At 38.5% G+C, this 12,299-nt stretch overlaps 1 protein-coding gene across 14 annotated transcripts in view; it reads right to left on the minus strand.

Annotated features, from left to right (window-relative positions):
* Nucleotides 1-12,299, minus strand: part of LOC112519038 — a 58,801-nt gene that overhangs the window by 28,964 nt on the left and 17,538 nt on the right. For 12 of the 14 annotated variants that reach the window (XM_025126965.1, XM_025126955.1, XM_025126953.1 and 9 more), the window contains 10 exons: nt 10,668-10,788; nt 10,368-10,589; nt 10,050-10,274; nt 9,860-9,969; nt 9,607-9,703; nt 4,729-4,827; nt 4,502-4,642; nt 4,313-4,381; nt 2,670-3,074; nt 2,233-2,556 (listed from right to left, as the gene is read on the minus strand). In XM_025126965.1, the coding sequence (XP_024982733.1) occupies nt 2,233-2,556; nt 2,670-3,074; nt 4,313-4,381; nt 4,502-4,642; nt 4,729-4,827; nt 9,607-9,703; nt 9,860-9,969; nt 10,050-10,274; nt 10,368-10,589; nt 10,668-10,788 (1,813 nt within the window). The remainder of the gene's footprint in view (nt 1-2,232; nt 2,557-2,669; nt 3,075-4,312; nt 4,382-4,501; nt 4,643-4,728; nt 4,828-9,606; nt 9,704-9,859; nt 9,970-10,049; nt 10,275-10,367; nt 10,590-10,667; nt 10,789-12,299) is intronic. The other 2 variants (XM_025126958.1, XM_025126954.1) reach the window with 2 other exon arrangements.

Consider the following 12,299-nt stretch of genomic DNA (forward strand, 5'->3'; position numbering starts at 1 on the left):
GAGCACAAGAAAACAGATGTTTAGGGGTGACGCTCCCATAAACTTCAAGATTTTGTGTTTCACCAAAATTCAGTTGATGTGCTAGTCAATATACTTCATAACGATGGAAAAAAAAAAGATCAACCGCATGACCTTTATGTCTGACAAAAGGATTACAGTAATTGTCACATGTATACTACTAGGAAGATTGGAGCGGCTTAATACAAAAAACATCATCTGCTTGTGGTGGCTCATACACTTTCTATCCAGGTCTATGGATCTCCCCAGCATCCAAGCGAGACTCCATCAAAATCGACAACTAGTTGGGATGATTTATCGCAATGCCCCTGTAAGTTTCACGATATGGTTCATACAGAGATAGATACATATCTTCCCCTCTAGATGATAGCATCCCATTAGCATACTATATCATGGGCATCCATGTTCCATTTTTAACAAAAACCGATTCATGGCTTTCATCTAAGGGTTGTACCTCCACACAGCAGAATCAGGTGAACACGATCAAAATTCCTTATGATTTCCATGTCTAGCCTAAACTGTTCATCCCACATCCTCCTCAGCATGCCTCGCCTCCTCACCCTCGACCGAATGCTCTCCACCCTCCTAACTGGTGTCATTTATAGTCTTCTACGAACATGTTCAAATCACCTCAGAATTTACTTAAGATCGGCACATCTCCTAGCTCAGCTTGAAAACCTCAGTCGGTATTCTATCCGACATAGTCCAACTGCATATCCATCTTAGCATCCTCATTTCTGCTACTTCCAATTTTCTCATGTGCTTTCTTCATCAGCCAACATTTTTCATGGCCAACCTGTAGAATTTACTCTAGTTTTAAGGATCTTCTTGTCACAGAAAACTATTGTGGTTGCCCTCCACTTTAGCCCACATGTATTTATCCGATGTGCAGCGTCCTCCTCAACCTCTCCTTCATATATCCCAAATACTTGAAACTGTCTTTTTGGGCACCCATTGCCCCCAGTGTTGAATCCTATCCCTCTTTGTTGCTCTCTGTGCTAAAATTGCAACCCTTTTGCTTTCAGAACCTCCTCCAATGTTCTCACATAGGTTTAGCCTCTCTCCTCCTCTTCGCTTCAAAGGCAATGTGAGCAAATAACATACAACAAGGTACACTCCCATCGATTCCTTAGGAGATCTTCAAAATCACCGCAAATATGAATGGGTTAGCATTGATTTCTAGTGTATCCCTATCACTAACACCGTCGTTTACCCTCACCACCCACTCCCATAAATTCCATTACATGACTAGGAAGTTCTATGCCATGATAACTCCCTCAACGCTAAGCATCGTCTTTATTCTTATAAAGCGGTACCTCTGCACTAAGCCTTCACTCACCCAAAATCCTAGTGGTCATGAGTTAGATAGGGTCGTCCAGCCATTACACCCACCACCCCAGGCATAGCCACACCTTGATGGGAATTTGCTTTAACCCTCGCTATCTTTCTAAATGCACCATTTACCTCTAATAGTTACATATCCAAGTGCAATTTTTGTGAGTGTCATTAGTATGTTTATGCTAGCTCCTTCCACAAGTCCTATGAATAATCTCCGCATTTTAAGGTATGTATCCTACATAGAGTTAAATGAGTTATGGGAAAAAAAATACATTCAAAGAGAATAGATCAGATTGACAAGACCAACAGCTTGAGTACATCATTGGTTACCATGTTTGCATTGTTATAAATTGGCTATCAGACTTACTTATGTATGGCACAAGGAAAGGATGGGCTCTTGAACATATTTACTCAAGCATCTAGCTAACGACAAACAGCACCAAAATAAAACTTAAAAAACTAACATTATAATGCATTCCCAGCTCTAAAGGAAAAGTAAGAAAGATTTAATATGGGACAGCAAAAGACTCAAGAGTTATGCCTCTCTTAATATACAAGTGTAGTTGGATACATACTAGGATTAGATGCCATTTGTAGCAGACACACAGATATTTGATAGAAGTGTGGATTGAAGGGCCAAAATTTAGAGATGAAAATGAGAGAAGCATAGAGAAATAAACAATTTAAACATGCACAAACGATACAAAAAACCATGGCCCTATACTTGATGTAATTGAAAACGATACAACAAATAATAAATAAACAACACTCGATGACCGCAGAAGTATAGACAACAAGGTTTCCTCTATATTACAGCGTTTAGATATGTATCCAAATAGATGGGAAAAGATAACAAGAAGGCTAGCAATTCCTCACCTTAAGATCCAACAAGAAACTTTCTTGCACAAGCATTGCAAGTCGAACGCCATCCTCCTTGTTAAAATATACAGTGACACTGTCCATATTCATTTTCAAGGAAAATACAATACGATCTTTTCCATGACCCAACAATCCCTTAACTTTTGCTTGTCCATGTTCTTCAGTCTTGTCTTTCTGCACTATAGTTTCACCATCCTCCTTTGATGTACTGGTACCACTTGTCCCACTACTTGCAGTGCCCATATCAATGCCTAATTCAATTAAAGCAACAACAGTGGGGCGGTGGCAGAAAAACTCTATTTTTGACATGCGGATGGTCATCTGAAAGTAATATCATGAACACAAAGAAAATCATTGAGAGGATTGCATAACAAAGAGCCTATATTTTTGCCTTTATGTTATATGCATAAATCATAAGTGCCTAAATCATTTACCTGAGTATCTATACCATCATAATCAGGGGATTGACGAGTCCGTTTCGAGAAGGTAAGTGATACAAAATCAGATGCATCAATGCCTTCAGCCTCATAAAATACATCGCCAGAATTACCTCTTACTTTTCTATGATCTTTCTCATGAAAAGCTTCGCCAGATTCGGCAAATGACATGAAATCTGTCAAGGCATCTGTGAAAGTATCATCATCATCGGCTAGGCCTCCTGATAGCTCCTCCACCGGAGGATTTATAGTACCAATAGGATCAACTGAATGGTACTCCTCTAGAACAGAGCAAGCTAAATATTGTGGAATCGACGAAGTATTTTGAAGTTCATCTTTGATTTTCAACAAGTGCAAATTCATCTTGACTGTAAGGTCCCCTTCACAAGATGCAACATACACCTGCCAAGACATATTTACAAGTACATCGATCACTACATGCAGTAAAAACTGGTATCATCTACAAAATTTGCCAATCAAGCAATCATTTATAAGAATCTAGTTTAAAAATTTACTCATTTACTTGCAGAAAAAAATTGATTTCACATACAAAATTACCAATAAAGTAATCAACGTATAATAATCCATCCAATCTTGAACCAAGCCACCTCAAATTATGAACACAAATAAATCTCATCAAATCATTAAAATTTCACCTCTTACTGTCACCTGCTACAAACTTAATGGTCAAATTACGTTTACCGCTCACTATCAGCAATTATCTACAAAGAGGAAAGGATGATTATTTAGCTAGTAGGGTTGTCACTCGAAAGTGATCCTACATACTGGCAATGGAAGTCAAAAATCATATGGTCATGTTACAGTTGATCAATTCTATGAATCCAGAAATCAGAGAAAAATTTCTTCCCTACAAGACTGCATAAGGTATATGGGAAGCACCTCATGAAACAAATTCTAGTTCAGAAAGCATACTTGACCTCGACCATGATTAATTCTAGCTTAGTGGCAAATTGTGGCACTGCAAAAGCTACTTGGGTAAGCCTCCCTCGCATCTCAACCTATCCATTTTCATTTGAATCACACATGTTATGTTGCATCAACAAGCTACTTAAGTCTATTCCGTCTCAAACCCAACACGAAAATCAAAATCAGGAACTTAGTGTTTACAGGAGGAAAAGAATTCAGAATGTATACACACACAACACACAATATATGAAATCTACAACACATCAGTGAACATTTAGAGTGACCAGACTGGAAGTAGGTACAACACATGAACACAATACATATATAAACAAAAAATATATACATACAAAGTACGCCGAAAAGAGTTCGAATTTCTCTAAGAAAACCTCTGATACCATGAAAAATAATAAGAGAATGTATATTGATTGCTTTTTAGTATATCTAATACTACAATAAGAGAATCCTTATATATATTAGAGCTATCCTAACTATTTGAGGTAATTACATAGATAAGAAAAACATCCACTAAATATTTAACAATATAAAATTTAAAATGCAGAAATCAAGTTGCGTTGCACCCCAAAATTAAACACAGATTTTAAGTTTTTGATTTATTGCCATGCTCACACTCAAAAAAAGGAGTTACAACTGTGCTTTTATCTCACTTCCAACTTAATAATATTTTCAAACACATAACAAAAAGGCATACAAACCTTTACTCCGACAGTAAGAACCTCAAGCATCTTAACCTCCACAACTTCATCATGCACCTCAGTTTCCACCTGCAAGATTGAACAACATTTGTACATCAGTTTCATGTGCAGACAAATTAAGGTTATAATAGGAATTAGGAATGAAACACACACCATACTATTTACACTAGGAAAACAACTACATCTAACCTTTCCGTATATTGATATCTTTGTTTCCACCAAGGTTCCATCAACAATAACATCAGCTATCTTCGTATTAGTAGATCGAGGTTCAGAAAGTTCTGTGACAAGATCACCTTCCTTTCCAAGGATATCAACTGATGCAGTAGCCTATACTATGCACATTAAACATCATAACTGTAGCTAAACCAGATGCAATAAAAATGGATCAACGATAATAAAAATCAGAATCATACAGAAGCTCGGTAGGTTGCTTGCACAAGTCCTCTCAACCAACTAGTTTTCTCCTTCTCACTCGCGAACTTTACAACCAACGTACTAGAAGACTCTAAAGCCTTTAAAGAAATAATAGGAGAACGTTAGCACAGCAAGAACGCAAATATTTTATATGAATAATCATGAATATGATGTACTTGGTCGTCAATGTTAGAGCCTGAAGGAGTCACATATTTGGTTGACCATTGTCAGAAAATATAACGTAAATAATACACCCGCATCCCAAAGAAAGATGTCAATTTTAAATATGGAAGGAATTTAAACACAATTTATTGGACTTGCACCCTAGTAAATACAAATGGATAAAATGATTATTAAACAAGACTTCAATTACTCTGGTAATCTAGAATAGGACCTTGAATCTATAGAATTGTAGAAGTGAACATTTATATGTTGTTTAAAAAAGGAAGAGTAATCAGGATTATCTAATTTATCAAAGTGTTAACATTTACCATAGAACTTTTTAGGAGCAAACTTTTTTGTAAACAGGAATCCTTTTCGGGAAAGGTGGGAATAATAATTTTAGAGCTCAATAAGTTGGCATTCTCCACATTTCATTGTTGGTTTTTCTATCACTTAATTTGTTTATTCAAAATGTAAAATCCTACTATACAATTAACCTATCACTATCATCAAAGAACAAGCTTCTAGATTAGTAGATCATTTTTCATTTTCTCAACTTGGGAATACAAATGTACGATTCGAATTACAAAGGTAAAATATCAATAGAAGAACACATTATAAATTAGTATAAAATGCAACATCATAAAGTATATTAATTTTCTAACATAAAACCACCAGTGTTGTATGACGGAACTTGATGCCGGAATAAACATATCATATGTACAAACTAGTGAAAAGAACCAAACCAAACGAACCTAGTATATCACGCCCGAAAGCAGGGTGTGGGAGGTGTATGATGTACGCAAAGCTTACCTCAACCACTAGGAATGAGAGATTGTTTCTGTGAAGACCCCCAACTTGTGCATGACGCAAAGGTGTGTGCAACAAATAATCAATAAATATAACATGTAGGATAACGATTAAATTGTGTATGCACGATTAGCAAAACATGCCATACAAATAGAACTATTGTATAAAAGCATTTTCTTCATTTCAATTTGACACCCATATTGTTATACCTTTTTATGGCATTAGCTGCCGTTCTCGAGTTTTCTTATTGTGGGTGGGGGTGTTCTCGTGTGAACCTACCCTAAGCATGTAAGATCAGGTCGGTCCAGTTCTATCATGCCCAGCTACCCCACATAAAGAGCCTATTTGCCTACTCTTCATCTCCACCCAATAGTCAACAACCTTGTCGACACCCCTACTACATCCCACTAAAAATCGATCACACTAGTCCTATGCGTCCAAGAACTCCTAATGTATATAGCAACTTAAACATGTAAGTGGAGGTTCAAACAAGAACACCACCAAAAAAACACGAGAATAGATGTCAAGCGTAAGATGAGACGATCCAACATGATGTGATTAAAACGGAGATTACAACCCTTGTAAAACAAAAAGAACCTATTTTTTAAATTTGGCCCCTGATCAACGAAATTGGCCATGAATTGGGCGTTGTGATCCTCGCAACGCTACTGAGGCCCCAACCGCCCGTTGATCCCCGTTCGAAGCATGTCAAGTTGCCAAGCTATGCAGGCGACAATATGTGACAAAAACATGGTGTTGCGGGCCGAGGCAAGTAGACTATATGGTGTTGCGGGTCGAGGCAAGCTGATTATATGGTGTTGTGGGCCGAGGCAAGCTGACTATATGGTGTTGCGGGCCGAGGCAACACCACCTAGGTGGGCATCTCGTTGATCCAATTGGTTGCCCAATCCCGGCAAGCGACAAACATGCCTAGAACATGGTGATGCGGATATTGCAACGAGGCAAAATACAACCAAAATTGGAGTCAGACAAGTTATACCAAAAAAAACATTTTATTCTCTTCAATTTGACATCCATATTATTATACTTTTTATGGCATTAGTTGGCGTTCTCGAGTTTTCTTATTTTGGGTGGGGGTGTTCTCGTTTGAACCTGCCCCTAAACAAGTAAGATTATGTCGGTCCCAGTTCTATCAGCCCCAACTACCCCACGTAAAGAGCCTATTTGCCTACTCTTCACCACATCCACCCAATAGTTAGTAGCCTTGTCGACACCCTTACTACATCCTACTAAAAGTCGACCACTCTAGTGCTATGCCTCCAAGAACTCCTAATAGAGGTCATGTCCTCGAAAATGTCTGAAGTTGTCATGTGCATCCTCAACTGGTCATCCCATGTTCTCTTATGCCCACCCCCTCAACCCCCGCCCACTTTATTCTCCTCATAATTGTTTCCTACGGACATGCCCTAATCACCTCAATTTATCCTTAATTTTATATGTGGAAGATGGCGCCCAACCCCTGGTTACGATCGAAAAACTTTGCTTTGGATCCTACCTAGCATGGTCCGGCCATCCTCATAAGTGCAACTTGCATTTTCTTTATGTGCATCCTCTTTACTGCCCAACACTCAAAACGGCCTTATGGCTACCCTATAGAATTTCCCTTTCGTCATTATACCCTCTTATCACACTACATTCCTGTAGCTGCTCTCCACTTTAACCATCCTGCGATATGTGGTGTGTAACATCATCTGCAATCTCACCCTCCTTACAAACCATTAAAGCCTAGATACTTAAAAAAAGCCAATTTGGGTTGCCAATTATTGTTCCCCTTGCCTAGTTCTACACCCTCACCAATGTGTTCCTTGCTGATAACTACACGTAGGTATTCTATCTAAGGCGAAGGATCGTGTGAGAAGGAGAGTTAAAATGAGAAGCGTAAGAAGGGATCTGGACCCTTGAAACCTTTAATTTCAAACCCACCCATGAATCGCGCTTGATATGGGGATTGATCCGGTGCATCTCGGTGCATCTCATCCTAATGTGCATCTAAGGGTGGAGATCCCTTCTTACGCTTCTTACCTTAACTCTCCTTCTCACCGAAACTCAACCCTTCTATCTAATACCGACTAATGTGCAAGCTTGATGATTCTAAAGCTCCCCTCTATTGCTCTGTTGCCATATGTAAAGAACTACTTCAGCAATTTTGAGAAAGACAACAAATCACAGGGCATGTATTGATTGATAATCAAACCAAACCAAAGAGAGACGAAGATTATTGGAACCCACCAACAAACTGAGTTGTCCAACTATCTGCAACTATCACTGCCAATGCAAGGATCTATATGTAACCATATATCTCAAGAGAAGACAGCTAGTACTTTCCCATGAGATGGAAAATGAAAACTATTAGCCCCACACGAAGTTTGGAGTGGTGCCTTACCGCACCGCGAACGCTCGGTAGCGTTGTGGTGGTGCTTCAGGATTCCAATGTACTGCGTCCAAGATCAGAACGAGCTTGCCGGCGGACCACTGCCGTCCCATTCTTGAGTGAGCTGGAGCGCAGCCATCTTATCCACTGAACTAGCTAGAAGCTATCGCTTCGGGTCGAAGCACTAAAAGAAAAGGACCGGGAAAGGCGGCGGCATAGGAACCACAGGACCTACTACATGCCAAGCAGCTAGGAAGAAATGTAAAGAACGAGAGTTGCTAGGTTCGCGATCCCGCGAGGGTGAGCTAACTCCAAAAACCCGTCCTTAGTTCGGATTGTAGGCTACAAGTAGTAAAATCACTTGATTAGCTGGCTAAAGCTCTCTTCTTTCCATTTTTTGTTCCACCATAAGCCTTTCCTCGTTTGAACCTGGCCCTTAATTTTAAGGCTATGCCATCCAGCACCTTTTCAGTGAGATTTTGAGAAGAGCTGCTCTAGCACACTATATCCCACCCGAATGCACACAGGCCTATCCTTTAGCTAATGAGTAAAGAGTTGACTCATATCCTATAATATGTAAGGACTATAGTAAGACACAAATTGCACAATGCAGTTATGGAGATGAAATTACAATACTGGCCAACATAGGTTGCCACTATTAAACAACACATTTGGCGATTTGTTATCTAAATTTTTTACAGTGAGTTAAATCAAGGCACGATATGAATCAGTATCAAGGAAGTTTCAATTATATTATGGACGATTAATGTGGCTTTATCTTATGACAAGGTGGTCATGAACTTCACGACCAAAGACCCAATCAGAGAGGAAATTCCGAAAGCCTAGAAAGTAGAAGTTTCACCAACCTTTCGTAGACATCACCTTCCGTCATGGACAACTATAATATCAACATTCACCTTCTGTTGGACACAATAGCCAAGCACTATTGCCGATTGCCAAGGTACAAGCACAACCCCCATCACAACCCCCCAACCTTACCATGATGATAGAGACAAAATAAACCCGAGGCTAAATATCAGGAACAAAGTACAAACGACCAGGCAAAAAGCCTTGCATCCTAAACGGCAAAACCTACGAAAAAGATACAACACATGTATGCCTGAGTATGTCTCAAGGATATCTTCTATAAAAGGTGAAAGCACAGGAACAACACCGGTAGACCAAGGGCCCCCAACTTTTCAAGAGATTGGAAGAGTCTGTGTATGAAGCCTTCCCATGCATTTTTGCAAACAAACTGTTTCCATAACTCAAACCCATGGGCTTGCAGAGAACCTTTTTAACAAAAGGTGGACATTAAAAATGAACTTCCTGATGGTTCATGCAACATACAAATAACTTAGAAGGTCAACATGACATTGGACTCACCAGTTACCTTGCATACAAAGATCAAAATTATGGAAGAATCTGAAGCAGTAGCATTACATAAAATTTAGATAGTTGCTATTTAGCTATCTAGGTAAGGAAGAAAAGAGATAAAGCAGATATCATTTACCTTTTGGATGTCCATGCCTCTAATACACACTGCGATACAAGATGAAGAACCGCCAACATTGTTCGAAGGTACTTCGTAGACTTGCTTACCAGCCATGCTGCAGCATTTCAGTACAGAAAACATAAGCCCACAGACCCAAAAAATCTTCAAAAAAAATCATTCACTGAAGCTAAGTAAACATAAGTTTATATCCTTTTGCAACTACATAAAGAGCAGCAGTAATACTCAAAACAGAAAAGAAAACTATGTGCACCTAAAGCAACGCTGATAGTTCTCGGATGTGCGAGACTCCAACGAATAAACATACAATCCAGACAAGACAAGAAACGAGGGCTGCCATGACGCAACCGAATAGCCAATCCCCTGAACCAATTAAAAATTGAACGGAGATATAAATTTGTATGCATCAGCTTGACATATAACAGTCTCTGAAAGACGCATACCCTCCAAACAAGTATTTGAACCTCAGCTGCAAGATCAGGGGTACTCCATGGGGCATGTTCAGCTTGACAATTTTCTACAAGCTTTGTGCCACTTTCTATCGTACCAGACAGGACCTTCAAAAGTGCCATTAGCCGGCTCAATCTGGATGGTGAAAGGTGAATACCAAGTGCAGGAACTTGGACAGAAACACGAGTTGACGGATGGCATGGATGAGGTACTTTAATCTTCAGTTGACAAGAACAAAGAAAGCCTTAGAAGACAGTGTACAACAAGTGTATTGCACTAGCATATTGAGAAAGAGCTTGAAGTAATTGTACCTGATCAACAATAACAACAATCCCACACCTATCAACAAGAGAATACGAATGACAAGCACTGTCCACAACAGGATATGCTGAAAGCTGACTGCTATGACTCAGAGATTCCTGGTCACTTGTCTGGATGTCAGAACCACCATCCATAAAGAAGGCAGCTATATCCTTTCCAGAAATACGAAAACGAGAATACAAGTTTTGTCCTTGATTATCATGCTCCCCCTCCTCCAACAAAAAGTAAGTTTAGCATGAAGTGACATTGAGAGAACAGAAAATACACAAAGTACGACTTAAGTAACATACCTCTGTTCGCAATGTAAAATTACCGAAGTCCAAAAGGAAATGGCTATCATACTTCGATGACGCATGTGCTCCTATAGGAACTCTAATTTTTGGAGCATCAAGGTCAATATCTAGAGCGAATCTGCAAGATTGGGGAAATAAATCAAGTAACAAATGCATATTACAAACTTTACCATTACGCATATCAAATGGAGGACATGATATTAGCAAGCTGTGTGAAACGTTAACTAGACCAAAAAATAAAAATTAACAAATAAAAAATAGATGTGTTCAGAAATACTAGAACCACAAAGAACATATTTAACGAAGAGACCGAGGCTCAGAAAGAAAAGCATTTTTTATCAAGATTCAGCAAAGACCAACGAATATATTCTCCTGGGCTATATGGTATGTGGTTACAACACTCAAGTGAATGTGTTTAATTAAGGTTAGTGCCCATAATGTTCACCCTTGCATGAATGTCAATTACGTACTAATATTGCACAAGCTCTAAACCAAGCATGCTCCGTAACATCTTTCAAGACGTAGCTAAATGGTTCTATAATGGAACAGATGAAGATCACATGAATCATAATTCTATTTTAAAATAATCCGTGAAAACAATAGAACCTTCCCGGAATAGAGAAATAGTGATTGAATGCCAACCACAAACTGTCTGTAAATTTCAAAAAGATTAGCAGAAAAGCAATATCAGAAGGGAACCTCTAGCTTTTAACCCAGATTTAAGAATGTAAAGACATGCACATTTAAAAGTCCCCAAACATATAATACATAGTAAGAATCGCTCCAGCATGCATTTCATTCGACTTGCATATTATTTTCAGTACAATTCCTCTCAGATGGGAATTTGCTAGAATATTAGTCTTAGATAGTATCTTCATCCAAGCATTTCATTAGTTAGCTAAAGATTATAGATCTACTTAAAATTTATTTCAGCTTGAGAAGATGAAGTGACCCCAAACTTTAACTATTAATATGTCAAAATTCTAAATATTCTTCCAGAAAATTGTCTTGGCTGGATATCTTAGAGAAGCTTGCTTACCACAGGCAATGCTTAGAAACACAGCACATGGAATAAACATCTATGAGCCACTGATGGTGTCAACTTTTTTAAGTAAACTGGAGGCAGTGATAATGACCAAACAAAAGAAAGTATTTACATAGTGAATGCAAATTAAATAGCTATGAAAAAGAAAAAGGAAACACAGAAGACATAACAAACTCGAACAAACGGAATAAATAGAAAAAGAAAAAGAACAGAAGGGTCATATACTGCAAACATTGCAAACTCCTGCATCTCCCCAACCAGCACGGAAATTTTATGCTTTCCAAAGAAAAATAATAACATAAAATTTGTCTCTCATATTCTCATAGAGCATTCAAAATCAGATGTAATACAATTCCAATTTTGTGGAAACGTCAATAACACAAATACCATTCATTGTATGTCACTTTTACAATCACACAAAAAAATAGATCGGCAAGGGTGAGTCACAGTCCTTCGCATAATCAATAAATGAATCACTTCACATCGAATAATTAACCACATTTAATCAGTTCATCAAACCAATAGTCACAGTTCAATAACGCAGCGGTTATAAGATAAATCACCATGGAAAGAAATCTATCCTC

Source organism: Cynara cardunculus, assembly GCF_001531365.2.
Source record: "Cynara cardunculus var. scolymus isolate 2C chromosome LG 10, CcrdV1, whole genome shotgun sequence".
Lineage (NCBI taxonomy): Eukaryota > Viridiplantae > Streptophyta > Magnoliopsida > Asterales > Asteraceae > Cynara > Cynara cardunculus.